Genomic DNA, 21649 nt, shown 5'->3' with positions numbered 1-21649 from the left:
AAACAGTAAAAGTATTTTTCCCAGGAATGTCGCCACAGACACTCAGTTTGCAATACTGTTAAAATATGAATATTGCAATACTTTCATCAGTGGGCCATGAGCTCAGTCGCCACTGTGAACTCCTGTGGAGACAGATAGTGACTTAACAGATATATATATATATATATATATATATATATATATATATATATATATATATATAGACAGTTGTGAAACAGCGAACGGTTGACCGTGACCTTTAAGTTTAGGCACCAAAACGACCTGGTTAAGATTAGAACAATGGTTGTGATTTGTCTTAGTACGTCCAAGACACAAACACAGAGTCCAGCGCTCTTATACTCCATCACCTGACGTCCTTCTTTATTACGGACGCGACTTTTACAATGATAAATATTGGATTACAGAGGAATTACAGCTCATTACTTTTCATAGTTATATGTACGAACAGTGAATGATGAAGCCTGTTAAAATAATCTGGTGTCCGATCATTGTTACTTGGTGGATTGTCGCCATGTTCCCAGATCTCAGCACTTATTTCAGTGAATATGCTGTTTTCATATATGATAGAAAATATGGGCACAACTGTGTAAATAAGACCTACATTGTAATAAAGCTTGTGTATAGTAGGAGGTATATGCCTTCCTAGCCGTTCACACTCCCTGATGATCATCAATATCAATAATTGATTGGTTGTGATCAATAATAAAGCAGGGTGGTACAAACACCAGAACTGAGTCTGATTGTGCAGAATGGTTCAACTCGTCTACATGATGTCTCTTTGTGGTGTTGGACTGTGATGCCTCTGAGGAGACTGTCATTCATAATTGATAACTCATAATCAATAATGTAGCAGTTCAATACAAACACTGAATCTGTATTTGTACTGATGCTGAGTATTTGACTTCACAGGCTAGCACAGCCCGTCCATCACTGTGCTGCTGCCTCCTCTGATCTGTTGCCTCCTCTCCATACACGCCTGTGTGTGTGTGTGTGTGTGTAAATGATCTCAGATTAGTGTCCGTGTTTAAAAGATGAGATTATTGTTGCTTATTCAAGATGTTGCAGCATTCAGTCATTCTCTCTCTAGACTGAGATGCCCTTCTTGCGCAAAGACTGCTTAAAAAATTTAAGTATCTGCACTGCACCAGATTATTCATCGCTACATTTTGTTTCAACAGTCGAGAAATGTAATTTATAACGCTCTGACTTAATTATATAAGCCCAAACACATATTTTTGCATAACAGTCATAAAGCAATGGAGGCTAGGAGAGGGTTGTTGCGAATTGGAGGGTGTGCGTGCAGCAGAGATATGCGGATGTTACCTCGGATACGTTGTCCTTGTCAGTGCCAGTGCCTCTCGGCTGCTCCATTATTTGGTCCGTAGGTTTGGTCCAGGTTTTATTTGATGCTAGCAAGTCCAGACACAAGCTTCTGTCAGAGTCAGCCCGGCCAGATGCCTTTGCGCTGTGAGCACGCTGACACATACCTGTAGAGACGGCCGGCTGGTTGCAACAGCAGGGCTTTAGTGGATGTGGAGGGGATGCTAACTGAGAAGAGACTGAGAAAACGGGTTGTGTGTAAAAACACATCCTGCCAGGGTGTCTGAGTGCATAACTGTGTCATTATCTGTTTGGGTATTCATTCACTTTAGTCTCTATCATCAGTGTGAAGGTCAACCGTAGTGGAGGAAGTACTTAGATCCTTTAGCTAAGTCAAAGTAGCAGTATCACAATGTAAAAACAAGTCCTGCATTATCAGTAAAATGTCCTCAACATGCTGCAGAATGATCTCTGTGAGTTTTATGTTAGGATATTTATATAATTGAACTGTTATTACTTATGTTTAAACATGTAAGGAACATTTTATATGTGTTTGTTCAATGTGGCGCCACAGTTGTTTGCCAAATTGTCATTTGTAAGAATAGCAAATATAGCTGTGAAATGCATGTAGTGGAGTAAAGAGCACAATAGAAACAACAATAACAATAATACAAACAATACAACATAGAAGCAACAGAGGGACCTCAAAACTGAAATAAAGTAGTAGACTACTTGAGTAAATGTAATGGAGTAAAAGTTATTTTCCACCACTTGTTGACTGATTTGAAGCATTCATTTTTATCTTATTAAATGTACAAAGTACTGTCAACCTTGATGATGATGTCATAGTGAGTACATTATGAGCTTAGAGACTCCAAATTTATAGCAAAAAGCTGCGTTACAAACTTGGGGCATTGAGTTTGAAAATATGGAGTTTTTCTCCAGAGGGAAAAGATGGTGTCCCGCTGCATCATGGGAAATGTAGGAGCCAGTGTTTTCTAAGTTTTACCATAGAGACTAGAAAGGATGTGTCGAGCTCCACTGCCTCGATTTTGACCATTCTTCTTTTTATAAGTCTCTTTCGAGCACCTCATGTTTATGGGAGTGTAATATTAAATCACTGCAGGGCTCAACACTAACTTTTAAGTGATTGCCAGGCTGAAAACAAGGCATCAGCTTTTGGTTTCCAAGACTGAAAATATAACTTATACCTTTCCTATTATTACTTTCATACATGATTTGTTTAAAAAGGGTAGGCATCATAAGCAAGAGCATCAGCCTACACCTGTTTCAGGTTGTTAATGTGATATATGTGATTTGTTAATATATTTTTGTTGTTGAAAGTCAGACTTGAATAAACTTCAAACTTCAAAACCTTATACTTTCAGTAATACACAGATATACCGTACATCAGCTTAGTAATGAAATATGACACAAAAGACCCAATTACATTTTGTTTTTCATTGAGGTTCATCTGATTCTTTGTCAGTTTAATCAGTTTGCACATTTTTTACCCTTTAGTCAATCATTCTCTCTCATGTGAGTAAATGTCCCAACGCATTGACTGTAACAGCAATATTTAAATATCACTAATGCAGCAAATATTACAAAGATGTTTATTTTGGGATGCACATTATGCTGTTTGATGTCCCTGTATTTTATGTTAAAAAGTGGTCACCAGTGATGGCCAAAAAATGGTTGCCAATATCACAAAATGGTTGCAAATGGCAACCTGGCAACTGTTACTGTCAGGCCCTGCACTGGTGTACACCTTTATTCACAAACAATGATAGAGATACTTAGCATATTGAGAACTGAAAAACACAATAAATACTATGTCTTCCATATTTCTGTCCAACTCTACGATATAAACACTCTGCTCCCCAAAACCCAACCAATCGAACAGCCTAGTAACAAAACAAAACAAAATACACAAATTCAAAATCAATTCTCCTGCATGATTTCGTTGGTCATTTGCTTTCTTTCAAAAACACTGTAAATATGACAGCCTATAAGATGTTGTTTCTTTAAATCCTTGCATAATAAGTGATAAAAGTAAACATTATTGGCCACAAAGGTGAACGTAGATTTCTGTTTAACTAACTGAAATTAGCTAACACCGCACCTGGGGAACACCAATAGATTAGAGTGTTTAGTTTGCAGTAGACATCAGATCATTGCGTGTGTGTGTGTGTGTGTGTGTGTGTGTGTGTGTGTGTGTGTGTGTGTGTGTGTGTGTGTGTGTGTGTTTGTATGCAGGATCTGTGTCTGTGGGTGGGTGTGTGCGAGTGGGCGAGTGTTATTTTTGGGGGGCATGCGGAGGAGGAAGGGTGAGGGTGTTGTTTACTCCTTATTCCCTGGACATAGAGTGCATCCCAATCCTGCCAAATCCTGGTCTTCAATTACCAGGAGGAGCAGAAAATTACAACAGTGCTCCCAACTGTCACTTTAGAGCTCGCTTTGACTCTCGGGGAGAGGCAGTCTGATCTAATTACCCAGCCCCTGAAAAGGCTCAGCCAATAACAAAGATACCGCCCAGGCTGCGAGAAAAGAAACACAGAGACGCGCGTGCATGCAAGCACACACACACACACACACACGCACACACACACACACACACACACACACACACACACGCACACTCACACACACACACACACACACACACACACACACACACACACACACGCACACACACACACACACACACGCACACACACATATCACAGGAAAAAACCCACCTCCCACTTAGTTTTTCATTTTATGCAGGAAAGGAGGATACACATTCGGTGCATGACTCCTGATGCATGTCGTTCAAAATACTCAGAGAGGGAATGAGAAAAGCCAGAAAGAAAGAAAGAGACATGAAGGTCAGACTTCATTCAAAATGGAGAAATTATTAGGAATCCCTTCACCACCACCACCCTCCCCGTGAATATTGTAACTCCTTTTGTGAGAGGACATATCCTTGTGCTGTGGTCGTCCTCTTTTGTCTGTGCGAGGAGTGTTTCACTCCGCAGCTCAATAGATGACATCGCATGGCCAAGAGGAGAAAGCTGCTGAGTGGTGGAAGAGAGAGATTTAAATAAGCCTTTTTTCTGACAATACCATCGATACAGGCTTAGCATCGCCTTCAAAGTTATCCGTCCCTCTCTCAAGCTATTGATTAGGCAGGGGGGTTTGTATGTTGTATGTGCTCTGATGTGCCTGCATACTTAGAAATTAAGAAACTTCTCCTTTGATATGGCATGCTTTGGCACACGCTGGACTCTTTTTGTTGCCGCTGCAGACATTTTATTTTCAAATTTGGCAACAGTGCCTGAGCTGGGAGAGACAATCCTGCATGCCATGTTTCCTCAGCTCAACACAGGCTCTGTATCTAAAATGGAGGAAGCTTCTCCATCTTAATTTAACTTCCAACTCCATTACAATATCCATGTAATAATGTGTCAGTTTAATTAAAGGCAGGCAGGTTTGTAACCCTTGCTAAAAATCTCTCACTGCATTCGGTCTCTGCTGTGACGCTCCCTCGAAATGAGATTCTGTCTGGGAATTTGTGGTGGTTGTGTTATGTCCGTAAACAAGGTCATTTGGAATAAAGGTGCACAGGCTGCCTTAGGGGGGGGCCACACACACACACACACACACACACACACACACACACACACACACACACACACACGCTCAGGCTGAACTGTGAGGGAACATGCACAGGAGAAAAAAAAAAAAACAGCCTTTTTTTAGTGCTCCATATCCTATTAGCTTCGACGCAGAGCAAATGTAGCGTGTTTGAATCTGCGTGATCTGTTGGAGCGTGGCCTCTCCTCCGGCAGGTTGGGATGAGAAAGAGGGACCGGCCCTGATGTTGATGAAGAGCAAACGAGCCTGTGCTTCATGATCTCTGCTGCTGCTGCTGCAGCTGCAAAGGTCCACGGCCGACTCTCGCTGCAGCGGAGATGACGAGGAAGAGGAAGAGGAGGAGGAGGAGGAGAGGCGAAGACGGGGAGGGAATCCTGCAGAGAAATCCTCATCCGTCTCTCCTCCTCCCTCGTTATTAGCTGTTTATTAATTGTTAGCCTATTGCACATGCTAGCTAGGCCAGGGGATGCAGGAGCAGCTCTTGATCAGTGATGTAGAGTCTCAGACAAAAAAGCTTCAAGACTCTGATGCTGATGATGTAGGTGGGCTATAAATAGGCTGTTATTTTTATCCCTGCCATTTTGGCCTCATTTCCACTTTTCCCCTGTGCTTCCTCTGCCACCGTGATGATTTAGTGGTGGTGATGGTGATGATGGTGAGTGATGAGTGTCTGGCTGGTGAGCCCAACATCCCAGTAAGTTGTGGCCATAAAAGGGGTAAACTAGGACAGATATAAGACTCCTGTGTTAATCCCCCAGTGCACCATGGCCCTGCTAACTGGCTCTTACATAAGAGCCAAGAGAGCAAGGAAAAGGAAGCAAAGAGAGAGCGAGACAGAGAGCCTGAGTGTGTGAGAGAGAAAGACTGTGCAACTCTACATCTCAAAAAATGAAATCCTAAACTTGCCAGGCTGGGCCCAGGGGAGCTGCAGAACTTATGTAGACGGATTTCAAATAAACTTTCGCTCTTAATTATTAAAGACAAAGCACTCTTCAAGATAAGTTTGTAGTTATGATGAAGTTAAGAGAAGAAAGATATTGTGATTTAGTTTTTACTGCTACGGTATCCCTCAGCTCGGAGACACAACAGTTTAGTCTAGCTGATGCAGAGCAGGCGATGCTTAGTAAAATTAGCCTTTTCTGTCGTTTGGGCTTTTGTCCACAGTTTTATGTCACTGTGAACGGCTCTTTTCGGAAACTCCGGCCATGATGAATATTTTTAAAGTGTTGTTGTGTAGACAAGGAAAGTTGAGCTTTTGACTTGCATTGCCTTTGTGAGGCGACATTTCGTGCAATAGCAGACATGGCCAAAATTGTGCTGGTTCTAAGGGGATACCTGTTTGCACATAAATGTACAGTTAATTTTCCACTATATTGAGGAACAGAGGAGTCTGAATGCAGTACACAGTGATCAATGCACTTTTGCAGCCTTCCAGTAAAAGCTGTTTTCAGGTCGACATCTATTTTTTCTTCTTTGCATTTTTAAATCAGTGCTTGTGTGGATTGGATTTTTTTTAGACTGAAGGAGGGAAAAACCCTGTTCACAAAAATATCCGTATTTATGGACTAGGCCTTACACTGGCTCAAAAGTGGGAACACATCCTGTTGATACACTGAAACCAAGAGTTGTACTCTCTCTAGGTACAGTGTCGGGCGATAGGATGATATATACTGTACCGGGGGTCGGCAACCCTTTTGATATGAAGGGTCATGTTTAGATTTTCTTGTTAATCCGTGTGCCATGTCAACATTAAGCCTGCAACTGAACAGGCTCCAGCAGTGTTTTGTAGTGAGTATATATATACTGTATATATATATATATATATATATATATATATATATATAGCCACTTTTTTGGGTACAACTATTCAACTGCTCATCAACGCAACTGTTTCATCAGCCAATCATGTGGCAGCAAGTCAATGCATTTAGACATATAGAAGTGAGGTTCAAACTAAGGATCAGAAAGGGGAAGAAAGGTTTGAGTTGACTAAAGTGGAGGTTGCGTGGTTGTTGGTGCCAGACCAGCTGGTTTGAGTATTTTAGAGACTGCTGATCTACTGGGATTTTAACTCATAGCCATAACTAATCCTGCTGAAAGTAGCCGTTAGAAGATTGGCACACCTTGCTGATAAAGAGATGGACATGTTCGAATCAATATTTCATCATAAAACCGAGTCATTTTTATTTGTTGTTTTAAAACAAGTGGAAAAAAAACAAGTTAGAGTTTATTTGTATTATACTAATAATTATTTTGTTTATTTAAAGATAGACAAAAATGTCCAGGTAGAACTATATTTTTGAAGGGTAATCAACTCACTACTCAGAGAGTGTTTCATTGTAAATTATGAATGAATGGACCACTAAAGCAATAAATTGATGTCGTGATAGTAACCAGCTATGACAAGGGAAACCCAAGGTCACAACAAATACTTCAACCTATAAGGGAATTCTCCCACAGGCTGCTATTACTGTTAATGGTTGCATGATGCTATCATGTTATATCAATCAGTGTGTGTGTGTGTGTGTGTGTGAGTGTGTGTGTGTGTGTGTGTGTGTGCGTGCGTGTGCGCGCGCACGCGCGCGCGTGTGTGTGTGTGTGTGTGTGTGTGTGTGTGTGTGTGTGTGTGTGTGTGTGTGTGTAATCTAGGATGCTAGATTAAGTCCCTGTAGTTAAATTGTGTGTCCAGTTTCTCTCAGACAGCCTTGGGGGTTTGGCACGGCCGGGTGCCAGCCCGTCTCAGCTCTGGCCAACTTGTCGTGTGTGAAACAGGAAGTACGGCGCTCTGAGTGAACCTGTCGGACGTAGCTGGCTCACATTCAGCTGCTCTTTATTACTGAATTGTGTGACCAGAGGTTGAACCTTGTTCTTGTACTTAAAAATAAAACTAGTGTCGTGTCCCAATTCCATCATCACCAGCTGTAGTATCTACTCCTTTTAATTGAATACTGTTATTGCAATTTGTATAAAGAAATAAATGTTCTTTTTGTTCCATTTTGTACTAACAGAGAATAATGTAAAACATGCACTGATGGACGATAATTAATTTTTCAAAATAAACGGCAAAAAGCTCTGGTTAGCTCTGTGGGACAGTACTTTAGCAGCACAGACTTTTGTGCACTTTATTATGTCACTTTTCATCTTCAAACTCCCAAACGAAAATATAAATATAAATATATATATATATGGATAAAATGGTGAAAGGGCATCAAACCAGCTGAGGGAACAGTGGAATGGAGAGGAGAGCATGACTTTGTCAGATTTGTCAAACAGCATTTGATTTTAGGTTTATTTTGATTCACCAGTTTGATAATGTTTTCCCTTGTGTCCTGTTGTTTTTGAAAGAATTATTTTATATCAGTTATGCCGATTTGTCATCATCCTGCTTTGCCGTGTGCATCGTACTCTGTGTTGAAGGTCAAATGGTCTGGGCCGCCTCGGCCGGCTCTTTAACCGATCCTGTATTTTCCATCCCACTCTGTGTGTAGGATCACCACAACTGCTGCCTGCATGATGGACCTGCGCCGCTACCCTCTAGATGAACAAAACTGCACCCTGGAGATTGAAAGCTGTAAGTACCGTTGTCCCTGACAACCAGCTCTCACGCCCACACATAGATGTAGAATTAAACAGATCCCACGTACACATGCGGCTCTGAAATCTGGTTTTGAAAGCAGTCTGCCGTGCCCGGTGGCAGCAAGGTAGAGGGAAGCTTGATAAGACTGCCTGTAAAATGCTGAGAAAGGCTGATGAGATATCAAGAGATATGCATCAAGAAGAGGAACATCACTAATGGCTCACTGACTGATAACATCCAGCCTAATTAATTCAACTCCAACTGCAGTGGCTTCCCAAGGCGTGGAGGAGCCTGATTAGGTCCAGTGTTTCAGGGGTGCGCTGATAGTGGATGTTATGTGTAGCTTCCTCCCGAAACTGCCTCCATGTTTGTACAGTACAAAGAGCTCATTTCACATGGAGTTTGTAATTGTACGTGATCCGGCGTTCTCGAGTCGAGGGAGGGAGCGTGGAGGAACATGAGAGGGAAAGAAGAGGTCCTCTGCGTGTTTTATCTGGGTCCCCGGAGAAAAGGATTATGGGGCTGGGATGTGGTGTAGGGCTCAGTCTTTCCGGGTTTGATCACGCCATTGCCAGCAGCGTTAAGCAGCACAAAAACAGCGCCGGGTCAGAACCGCCTCTCGCTGCTCCACTCCCATTATGCTTGCCATCGCTCTCCTCATCGCTCTCTCTTTCCGTTTCTCATCTCCTTTCTTTGCACAGTCTCATCCTCGTCCTTTTTTCTCTCAGCCTTTTTATCTCTCTCTCTATCACTCATGCTCTCTTTTTTTTCTCCTCCTCCTTCTCTCTCAGGCAGTTCAACAGAAAATGCACACACACACACACACACACACACACACACACACACACACACACACACACACACACACACACACACACACACACACACACACACACACACACACACACACACACACACACACACACTCACACACAGCTCCAGTTTTGATCACCAGGCAGTATCTGCTCTCGTATGGATTAACTGGCAATGGTTTTAACGTTGGAATCGCTTCATGCCAGAGCATGCTATTTTATTCAGACTAATGAGCCCAGAGAACTCTCACTTCCCTTGATAAACTTGATGCATTTTTAACAGACACAAGTCTCACAAGCCCAGATCCCCTGATCCATCAGCCGCTCAGACCACTGGTCGCACATGCCAGACTGCACTAAGCAATAATTGATTTCTACCCCTCCAACAATAGATCAACATAAAGATCTATAGTGCTTACATACATATGCAAATACACGACCACAAATGTATGCATATCTCAGACTGCATTGCTCTCTCACGTGACAGCCCAGGATAATCAAAGTGATGTAATTTCTGAACAGAGACAGTGGACACGGACTAATGGAGCTACAAACTGATTGACCAGTTATGTACATGCCATAAAATGCTCCCTTGTGCCGTCACCGCACCCCCCTCCCCCCCCAACCACCACCACCTACACCACAAAGTCCTGGACACCCTCCTGATCGCAGCGTGTCATGGCCGTTCAGAACTGAACTGAGCTGCACATCAAACCAGCGGCAGCATGGCGGACTCGGCCCTAATTGGGGTGATGCTGAGATGCACAAGGCTGGGATGATGATGATGCCAGTGTGGAGGCAGAGCTTGCTGTATCCGCTGGTGTACAATTTCAGCATCAACTACATTATGCTCAACGGCTGCACCGAAGGGTGGGATGTGTTCAGTGTCTGTGTTTTCAACGCGGCAACAGATAAAGAATGAGGCTGGCGATAATCTACACTTTTCTTATATTTAACAAATCCCTTGAAAAGACCAAAAACAAAAAATAATAATACTAACAAGTATTGTCCATGTAGCCAAAGTCTAGTTTTTCCACTCTGTCATAGACCTCCATTGTTGTCCAAAAACTATTAAAACACATCAGTGAGCCGCACCAGTGCACTGGCTGACGTGTTCCTACGTTATCATGAACACACACACACTGTGGTTTATTTTGAGTCAGTCCACATACTACTCACTAGAGCACCACAGCAGAGTGATGATTAAGCCCCCACACAAGAGGGATGGCATCACAATAGGCATATCTAACTGATAACACTGACTGAAGAGTGAGCGTCTGCTTTATCGTTTCCAAAAGTCTCCTTTTCTGCCCGTCCAGACTAAAACGCAACCCCATAGTTTTCAAACTAAAACAGGCTCAGCAGCGTTTTCAAATGTCTACATTTTTCAGGCTCAGAAACACATTTTTAAATGAAAACGTAGTGGTGTGGATGTCGCAGCGCCGGCAGGATAAGTAAGTCAGAATTTGTAATGAGATGGAGTAACACATTGTTGGTTTTGTTGGAAATACTTTGACATGTCTCTCTGACAAATACACAGGTGTAAATAGTAAGATTAACAATGTGTGTTCAGTCTTCAGTGTCAGGGTCCTGGTGTTGTGCGTGCAGGTTCATGTAGAAGGCAGCCATTGTTGATACTATTAGTAACTCCTGTGCTTCTATGACAAGTCAAAATGTCTGCTGTGAAAAATGGCCTGTGGGGGAAGTTAGCCGCCTGCCCAACCAATAACAACTCAACATGACTAACCTCACCTTGAATGTCAGTGGCACAGCAACAAAGAATTGTGTAAATTTTTAAAAATCAAAGCCTTGTAGTTTAATTATTCATTACATCTGAATAGGTCACTGCCTCTTTTTTAAGTGTGAGGCAGACAAAGTAGAACAGAGGTAGAATAGAGATGGCTGCTTCCTGTTTGCCTGCCTCTGGAGTCCCCCGACTGTGACTGCGACTGCGACTGCGACTGCGACTGCGACTGCTACGCTGTTTTGCATCCATGTGCAACAAATTCCATATCTGTGCTGTGTCAGTTAGCCCCCCCACCCCCTTTTTTTTTTTTTTAGCTCTTTTTATTTTCGTAGTACGTCCCATACTATATGTGCAGTTCTGAAGAAATTGTACCTGGAAGTTATGAAGCTTTGAATTTCTAAATGATTCACCACACATCACTTTTCAAATGTTAATGTGGTTTTTGAGGATCCTTTTCTGAAGCATACCAAACTATTTCAAATTATTGTCCTACCTTACAGTTACAGCCATTGTTTCAAGTTGACAAACCTGCTTTAATGCTAATCCATCACAGTGGAGCTGCAGCTTCATGCATTTGTGAACGTTAGTTGTTTGTATTGGTGATGCACTGGAGGAGCCTTTTTGAAATCTCTTCCCCGTCTGTGTGTTCAAGGAAGCTCTAACATGCAAGTTTTGAGAGTTTGGTGAATAATATTGTCTTCATTAGCTATGTTATTAGAAAATAAAAGATAGAAGACACTCAGTAAGCCAACATGACTGTTAAATCAGTATATATTTGTTTTGTATTAAAAGATTTCTGTTTGGTGGCTGACAGTCAAGCAAGTAATGTGTCTGGAGCTTCCAGCAAGCACTTGAGCACACCACAGAGAAAGCAGAAAATGTTTTTCCTGCTAACATACATTTATATTTTATAGTTTTATAATGTATATATATATATATATACGGTATATAAATATATATATATATATATATATATATATATATATATATATATATATATATATATATATATATATATATATATATATATATATATATATATATATTTATTTTATTAAGTTAGCTAAATGTTGTCAGCGATGGATTACAAATCTGAAGTGGCAAAATGTGTGTATGCTTTACAACAATGGTTCCCAACCGTTTTGTCTTCCAGCACTTTTAAAACAAAGCAAAGTCAAATTGTGACGCCTCTTTAAAGTTCACATAACTATTCTTCACTAATTATTCAATCATTTATAAAGGCTGAAATGATATGCTATTTTAAAATAATAACAAAAACAATGTAAAACACCCCCAAAATTGAACATAAATTAACGTTTGACCCCCTCAAATGTAATTTGTGACCACTTGTGAGGGTCTCGACCCCAGGTTGGAGTGTTTTTTTGTGGTGAATGAGCTGAAAACACCCAAAACATTGACATTTAACATTCCCGTGCTACATTATGATGTATTATAGACCATCTATGGGTGATGATAATGATTCTCTTTGGTTTCTTCTCTGCAGATGGCTACACCACAGATGATATTGAGTTTTACTGGCGAGGTGGAGATGGCGCTGTTTCCGGGGTCGACAGAATAGAGCTGCCACAGTTCTCCATCGTCGACTATAAACTCATCTCTAAGAACGTGGTCTTCTCCACAGGTACACAACAGTCAACTTTGTGTTTGTTGCTTTGACTATATAGCCGCAGGTTTTCACATGCTGCTTTGTTGAGCTCAGAATGGGTAATTAGGAAAAAGGAAAATTCACTGTAAATTTGAATTTAATACTAAAATCCATGTGCGCACAAAAACGTCAGATATGGCAGGCTTCCTGGTGTCAAGGAAAATATAGTTTTTAGTGAGCGTCACTGAGGAAAATCTATTTCTATCTCGCTTCCTCTCCCTGTTCCTCCTTCAGGTTCCTACCCCCGCCTGTCCCTCAGCTTCAAACTGAAGAGGAACATTGGTTACTTCATCCTGCAGACATACATGCCTTCCATCCTGATTACCATCCTCTCCTGGGTCTCCTTCTGGATCAACTACGACGCCTCGGCTGCCAGAGTGGCCCTGGGTAGGATCGCCTTGCCATCGCTGAACAGTGACCCGGGGAAATAACCCAAAGCTAAATGATAACAGAGCATAAAAAGAGCCATACATTGAGTCTTTAAGATCTATACATTACTGCATGTGCCTGATCTCTGTTTTGACTCTTTATTTTCCCAGCATTTACTTTTTTTCTCATTAGCTCTAAGCATGTGAGTGATAGCGGTGTGTGATAGGCTGCCTGGCTAAATGTCTGTTGTTCAGAGATGACTATATGCATGACTCATGCAGAGCGAGATGCGCTGCAGCTCGACCTTGAAGGGTGTTGTCTTTCTCTCTGCCTGTCTGTCTCTCGGAGCCTCTCATTGGTCGGAGATCCCAGTTTATCAGAGCCAGATTACGGCGAAATCATGAAACGTGGCAAAATTTGCTTAAATGCGGCGTACACATTTTGATGTTTTTACACAAATGTCAAACTACCACTGATGCTGAAATGAAAGCTCCATTTAGTGTTAAACTTGGGTATGACAGGTCAGAGCAGCAGAGGAAAATGCTCCGAGCTTTATGTGTGTCGTTCTTGTTACTCACCATTTGTTTTCTGGAGTGGGACACATGCGGGTTGGAGCCCCAGACGGTGTGTTCAGAGAGTAACGTGATTTAAAGATCTGCCTACTCTCTCAGCTTCCTGAGAACGTGCAGCAAGCCAATGAGAGATGAGGCTCCATGCTACATTGACACTGCTGGCTGCTGGGTTATTTATAATACGTGTGAATCTGACCAAATGCAGATTGTGCATGCAGATGACTAATGTATCAAACACTGTGTGTATGTCAAAAAAGAAAAAAACAGGTGAATTGTGCTGTGACTAATAGCAGATGTTTACAGTGTACTTTCATATAGCCTACAGATTGTTATTCAGCCATTTGAATACATGATTGGATATAAACCTTATGAAACACACACAGTTTCAGTCTCAGGAGGTTTAGAGGAATCTCTTCATCCATATGGGTTCACATTACTTCAGGCCTGTCTGTTTGCTATAAATAAATGCTATATAATGTATGTGTTAAACATGAATGCTTATGTTCACAAGCACATACTTAAATCCTTTGAAGATGAGCACCTGATCTCAGTCATTCTGATGTACGGAAAATTGTATTGAAACAAGGCACTCTTACTCACTCACTACTTGCTTTATTATGGGCACTTAATAATTTACTGAATAGTAAGAAGTCAATTTAGACTTTGGGCACTTATACTCATGTACATTTTTTGTCATCAAAAATGCTAACATGCCTACTTTAGCTGGTTTAGTGTTTATTATGTTCACCATAGGGTAGCGTGTTGACATTTTCTAATTAGCACTAAAGACAAAGTACAGCTGAGGCTGATGGGAATGTCCTCAGTTTTGCAGGTATTTGGGCATTGGAAAAATTACATTTTGGCACAAGATTAAAAAGTTAATGAATTACCAATATTTATGTGATTCATCCCAAGGGGTACATGACATATTTCCACTGCATGGTACAGAATTGCTCCACTTGCTTAGAACCTTTTTTTAAATTTTTCATTAGCAAAAGTTTGGAGAGTACTGTGTATTTTTTTGGGTGTCACCTCAGTTGAGGTTCCAAGTGAGCTGAGCCGAGTTAAAACACTGCAGACCACTGATTGGTCAAAGGGAATCTTCACTAGAGCGACGCGGGGCATCCTCCACAAACACACCATTACCCACTGTGCACTCAACCCAAATTTGAAAAAATGTCGGCCTGAAAAACCAAGTCGTGGTCAGTTGAGGGCATGCAGATGATCCTCTGTTTGATTGCCTAAGAGAACATACTGGCCCTCATTTATCAAACGAACGTATGGCAGAAAAACGTGCATACGACCGGGAGCCACGATCAAATCTCACGTCTGGTCGTGTACGCAAATTTCAGCCTGTGTATTTGCGGTGCAGCACAGCAAAATCTGGCTGAAAATAATTAACAAACCTCAGCTGTCATTAAGCATAAGCAGTCACATGTTAGGAACAGATCAAAACGGGTTCTTATAACGAATAAAAAAAATAAAAATTGTTGGAGCAATTGATTGTACTCATGTGCGTCTGAAGGCACATGATCGCTTTAAAACGTGGTGGCCAGGCACACGCGATTCTTTTATATTTCAAAACAGCTCGGCTCCAGTCCCCCGCGACCCCGACAGGGACATGCGGTTGAAGATGTATGAATGAAAAGGAAAGCGCACTGGAGAGCCAAAATCATCTCCTCGGTGGCTACCCTCGATAAATTGCATTAAATCAAACAAGGTATCAGATGATTAACATCTTGGTATGGTTCTTCTAGGTGACAATGGCTATCCTCTAATGGAATACCTAATAACCCCGCTACAGAGCAGGAGCGAAGGTTCGCGCACCACACGCACCACACGCACCACACGCACCACACGCGACACAGTGGAGCGCTGCTTCGGGTTGACTGCCTCCGTTATTCTTTTCCATACAGCGTTTTAATGGAGCCCTTTTATTCTACTCTTAAGACTGCCAAAAAGCACATCTTTATTTTGCTCCATCTTGGATGTCAGAATGCCGATCTGTGTGTCTGAAGAGTTTCTTTTCTAACCAGTGTTTCTTCTTTCCGTGTTTGACCTCAGTGGGAGAGGCCTCCGAACCAGGAATATTTCAGGGCGTAACATGTTAATGACGATCGAATTCAGCCGCCGCATTTATCAAGGCCCGCTCATTCATACGCTGAGATTGGTCAGATACGAATGTTTCATAAATCACATGTGGGTCCTTTCCTACGACCAATTCTGCGCTCAGATCTGCGCCTGTTTTCACGCAAGATTGATAAATGAGGGCCACTGTGTTTTTTCACACTGAACATGAGGAGGTACTAGCACGAAATTGAGAAAAGTACCTTTGAATCGAGCCGTACCATTCAGTGGAAACTGCAAATGTTTGTACTAGTTTCCAACCATTACCCAAAACCACAAATGTCAACCTGCTGATGGTGCTAGAGGAAAAGTCAGGGGATCACCAAGTCAGCAGGATTCATCCTCTGGGGACCATGAATGTGACTACAAAATGTCATTTTAGTTGTTAAGAGATTTCAGTTGTGATCCATTCGTAGAGCCACGCAGCTAGCATGGCTAAAAATGTAACATAACCTTTACTTAACTTGACACCCTTCTTGTACTTTCTTGCACTGTACAGATGATGATAACAATGTCTTACAGCGTCTAAAGACTTTTTTTCTAAACGTGTGACCTGTGGTATCCAGGGATCACTACGGTGCTGACCATGACCACCATCAACACCCACTTGCGAGAGACGCTCCCAAAGATCCCCTACGTCAAGGCTATTGACATGTACCTGATGGGCTGCTTTGTGTTTGTCTTCCTGGCCCTGCTGGAGTATGCTTTCGTCAACTACATCTTCTTCGGCCAGGGCCCCCAGCGGCAGAAGAAAGCGGCTGAAAAAGCAGCCACGGCCAATAACGAGAAGCTGAGACCCGATCCCAACAAGGTACATGTGCAAGCAGACTTCCTCCAGAGGTATTTGTGCTGTCGGTTAATGTGTGTGTTTCTGTGGGAGCAAATGACTTCTTCTCCTCTCAAGGTCAATGTGATGCTGTGATCAATGCTTGATGTCCTTTACCAGCACTCTTTACTCCTGCTTTAGCTCTCCGTTTCTCACTGGTTTAGGTTTGTCTATCCACTTTGTTACTCATACTAGGATCTGAAAGAGTGAATGCAGAACCAATGATTGGCTTATACTTTATCTCCATATTTCTGTGTCTCTCAAAGGGCAAGGCGCCTTGGAAAAATCACTGGCTATGGTGCCAAAGCCTTCTCTTTCAATTTTACTCAGCTGCTTGAGTTAGCAGGAACAACAGCAACATAAAAAAAATTAAAAACCCTTTCCTTCTGAGTGTGGCAAGCTACGATTTCCCCTAAGTAACAGTGCTGATTTTGTATGCTTGCAGTGGCTGGTGGGAAATGTAGTTCAGAGAGATGATGCTCTGTATGCCAGAATGAAACAGAGGGAAATTGACGCATATGACTCGATGTGGGATCCCATCTTTGTGGACGATGCCGCATTAGGACTAGGCGAGCAAAGAAATAAGGTACTGGAGGTTTTGAAAGTCAAAACTAACAATGTCATCAATCTGAATCAATCCAGATCAGAGGAAAATGCTGTAGTTTTTGTGCATTACTTTGATTTCTATAGACTTTTAAGGCAACTTTGATCATCACTCCCACCATTGTGTTTTTCCCTCTCTTGATTTGCTCTTCATGCATTTTCCTGACAAACATGGCTTAGCAGTTTGATTTCTGCAGGCATTAATCTAATCTTAACCTGGGCTGTACATCTAAATTGATGGGAAATGACAAATATGGCAAGAGAGAAGAACACATCAGTAGCTTCTCTTAAGATAATATTGTTCAGATACAAATACTGTACAATCTCAAAGGCAATTGTTAACTCTTAAGACTAAGTGAAGCAATTGAAAAAAAAATGGATTGTCATACTATAAGAGAAAGAGATCATTTGCAGTTTAATTAATTGCGCCAGCTAAGTGGCTTCGCTTTCAAAGTGGCTTCGCTTTCAAAGTGACTTACACAAAAACAAAAAGATACAACTAGCTCCATTTACAGCGGGACAGGATTGGATTATAGGGACGTTTTTCCTCAGAAGTCAGGCTATGGATGAAGAAATGTTGATCCGAATTCACTTCCCACAACGTCTTTCCTGACCTGCCCCCCGAACCTTTTTAGCCTCTCCTCCATCTTTGCAAAGTCCTTACTATTTCTCTCAACCTTCTCCTGTCACATTTTTTTCCTTTGCTTTCTCTTTTTTTATTCAGTTTGTCTTGTGAATCGACAGAATTTTAACCACACTGGTTGAAATTCTGAGATGACAATGAAGATTTCTCCATGAAAATTAGTTTGTGGAGTGCGTTGTGCTCTTGTGCTTGTATTATCACTTCAGATATTGATTGACAGATGAGCAATAATAATAATAATAATAATAATAATTTAAAGTGCTCAAATGTTTTCCTCACTGTAAGTAACACACTTTTTGACTCATTTGCATTACCCATTCTAGCACCTCATCAGTATTTTCTACACAGTGAATGACTTAATGAGCATTGTAGGTCATAATGATTTTACTTGGCTTAGTTTGAACTTAAAAACACTTTTAGATTTCCCCTTGGCAGTAACTTCTCATGGCTCCACCTGTTTTTACACCCTCACACAGATGACTCCTGACGACAACATCCTTTTCAGCACCCTGGAGATGAAGAATGAGATGGGTGGTGGCGGGGATCTGTCCCGGGGTCTGGGAGCACCCGGAGACCCCCGCAACACCATGCTGGCCTACGATAGCTCTACGCTGCAGTACCGCAGGGCAGCCATGGCTCGCCAGAACTATGGCCATAGCGCCTTGGAGCGCCACGCCCAGAAGAAGTCGCGCCTACGGAGACGGGCCTCCCAGCTCAAGGTGAATATCCCAGACCTGTCCGACGTGAACTCTATCGATAAGTGGTCCAGGATGATCTTCCCCACCGTCTTCTCCTTCTTCAACGTCGTCTACTGGCTCTACTACGTCCATTAAACCCAGCAGTGTCCGGTGGCCAGCTTGTTGCAGGCATGCAAAGAACGGGGGAGGGAGGGAGGGAGGGAGAGGGGGCATTTAGGGAGAGAAATCAAGAGAGAGAGAAATGGTGTGTGAGAGAGAGAATGAGAGATAAACAGTGCACCAACTCTTTTTAGCTGGTTCATTTTAGAAAAATGGAAGAGAATGCAAAGACTTTTGGACGGACTGCAGCAGCACCCAACACTTCAGTCAGCAGTGACTCTTTTAGGATTTGGGAAACACCTTAAAAACGACTGACAAACACTCGAAAAAGAAGAGCGAGTTTTAAAAAGACAGAAATGGTGCCTGTTCCAGAATTCAATATATCACTAATATTTGTCATTCGTAGCTTACTCTCTGTGGATCAAATATTTATGCTTGTGTTTGCATATACTTTAAGGATTTGTTTTGTTTAGTATCTATTTACTTCGTAGCCAAGCTGTCTGCATCCAGGAAAGCTTTATAAATGATTTTAAAGGAGTCATCCTTGATAGTCTATTTTCCTATAATTACTGTATATCAAAAACATCCTTTAAAAGCATGCTTATGTTTGATTTCATTTGCATCTCAGTCATGACGATGATGGAGCGCAAAGCATTTTAGTTTCACTAGTTGCGGTTAGCCTGTCAGTTACCATTTTTTCAGATTTGGCTTAGTGTGGCCTAACTGGGTGGATGGTTTGAGCATCGCTGGATGCTAAAAGGGGGACAGCAGGGGGCGCGCTCTTTTCTCTGGACATCCCTATGGGGCTTTAATGGTGCCAATGCTGAACAGTAAAAGCTTCTTCAGTTCTTGAAGGTCTCATGTTATCCGATGAAAGAGCGCGACGATTGGACACTGATGCTTCAGCCAAATATTTTGTTTTGCTTTTAGTTGTGCTGACAGAATCAAGTCCATTTCACCATGTGTTATTTTTTTCTTTAAAGAGAAAAGTTTGACTCCTCCTTCCTTTCTGCCATCGTGTGAGGAGCTTCAGAGGTGGAGAATGGCTTTAACACGACTTAAGCTGGTGTAAGAACTTTGCTGATAGGTGAGCTGAGTTTCACTGCAACCAGAGTTGCTGCATAAATATGGCAATCCACAATCATCATTATCAGTAGAATTGAATGATAGAAGTATGATGCGTTTCATTGTGATTAGGTTTCTGTTTTGAAAAACTGTAGATAAACATAAATCATGTTTAAAGAAAAAGAGATGATTCATTTTTATAAATCAATACTCACATTATTGTGTAAATATTATGGATTTATTCTATTTAAATGGGTCTCTGTTGTTGTTTTTGCAGTTGAATTACAGATCAAATGTTCCATTCAGTCAAAAAAAGAAAAGAGCAATTTAACTGAGGAAAAAGAAAAACGTGATTCACAACTTTGCTGACTCTGTACTTTTTGGACTTTTCTCTCTTTTCTTTCTTTTTAATGGACTCTAAAAGCATCTACTTGCTGAAACTAAAGCACTTCCAGACACCAGTGACTTTTGGGTCAATGTTTTGTTCTCCAGAAATGACTAAACAAGGACCCCACTATCCAGGCATTGAAGTCAGGCATATTTTGTATAAAGTTTCTGTAAATTCCAATTGTAATATTTCATAATGACTGTAAATATCTTGTGTAATGATTGTCAGCAATTATGAAGATGTATCTAAATTCAATTAAAACTCAATTAAGTCTATCACTTCAATAACAGAGTACACGGGTGACGGTTTTATGTGTCCTGGATGAATGTGCGGCTGTTCATGACGACTGACTGTTGGGCTCATGGCTGATTGAGCATCTGAATGAGTGAGTGAACAACTAAACCCGACACAGGGAGTGAGTGGGCAAGCAAGAGAAGCAAATGTAGGGGTGAATAGAGCGATGTGAGGGCTGCAGCTGGGGACTATTGGCTGCATAATGGATGGAGAGGCAGAGGAGTCAGAGCGAGAGGTGGTCTGAGCTGAGATGGGCTCCGCTGGGGTCTGAGCAGGGCCGAGCGCCGGCACCGGCCTCAGGGGACATTAACGCAGAGAGCCATGGATATGGAGGCACTCTGTGGACTCAACTGTGCCCCACTGGCTGCAGGGGCTAGAGCGCCTGCTACAAAAAAAAGACAGGAAGAGACAGAAAATAAAGGGCAAGAAAGAGAGCTATCCATCCATCCATCCATGCCTCGACCTCTCCCTGCATCCTCCCTCACTCAGCAAACTGTGCACTGCACTTTCTCCCTGACCTGACCACTGTAACAACCCTTAAATGGATGCTTTTGAATATTTGATGGTGCAAAACACTGAATATTTAATATTTAAAAAGGGATTTTGTTCTAGCAGGGACTAATGTGCAGCTAATGTTTGGTTTTGAACTTAGGGGACCAGAAGAACACAATGAGATACCAACGGATGGAGGATGTTTTAACTGAGGAAATATGTGATGAACATTGTGAATCTGAAATAAGGATAAAAGCCGGGAGGGGATTGAGATTGAGATTGTTATATGGTTCAGTCCAGCTTCAGACACAAAGATAACCTTAAGGGATGGTTGTATGTGTATGAGGTTCTTATCCATAGCACGCAGGAGTTCATGCACAAACGCTAAAGTAAGAGAAATACTAATGTGGATGCGGTCAGCAGCTAAACATATTTTAGCAAGCTAAAAAATAATAAAAAATATTAGTTTAAGATACGCTATCTTTACAATATTTTCAAAACTTTACCTCGGCGTCAGACAGTCCTATTAAGTTTACGGGGGAGCTGAAGCCGAATGCTCTCAATAGAGCCACCAGACTCCATTGAAAAAAACAGTAATTTTACCTTGTAGACTCCATCGGTTATTTTGTGTGTGTCATTGTGTGACTTTTTGATATTTTTAAAAGCGTTAGGAACAAACGAAACCAGACCAGCAACTCTCGTGTTCTGCAGA

The 21649-nt window shown here is 41.8% G+C and overlaps 1 protein-coding gene across 1 annotated transcript in view; it reads left to right on the top strand.

Moving 5' to 3' along the window:
• Nucleotides 1-18734, top strand: part of gabrb2a (gamma-aminobutyric acid type A receptor subunit beta2a) — a gene marked incomplete at its 3' end in the record, with an annotated part of 35022 nt that extends 16288 nt beyond the window's left edge. Inside the window, exons 5-10 of the mRNA XM_083914952.1 lie at nt 8448-8530; nt 12600-12737; nt 12996-13148; nt 16396-16640; nt 17101-17241; nt 18378-18734. Coding sequence (XP_083771078.1) covers nt 8448-8530; nt 12600-12737; nt 12996-13148; nt 16396-16640; nt 17101-17241; nt 18378-18734 — 1117 coding nt within the window. The remainder of the gene's footprint in view (nt 1-8447; nt 8531-12599; nt 12738-12995; nt 13149-16395; nt 16641-17100; nt 17242-18377) is intronic.
• Nucleotides 18735-21649: the final 2915 nt, after the last annotated feature.

The sequence above is a fragment of the Echiichthys vipera genome (assembly GCF_963691815.1).
Source record: "Echiichthys vipera genome assembly, chromosome: 6".
Taxonomy (NCBI): Eukaryota; Metazoa; Chordata; class Actinopteri; order Perciformes; family Trachinidae; genus Echiichthys; species Echiichthys vipera.
The sequence above is the reverse complement of the archived record's forward strand: the minus strand, read 5'-3'. Positions and strand labels throughout refer to the sequence as shown.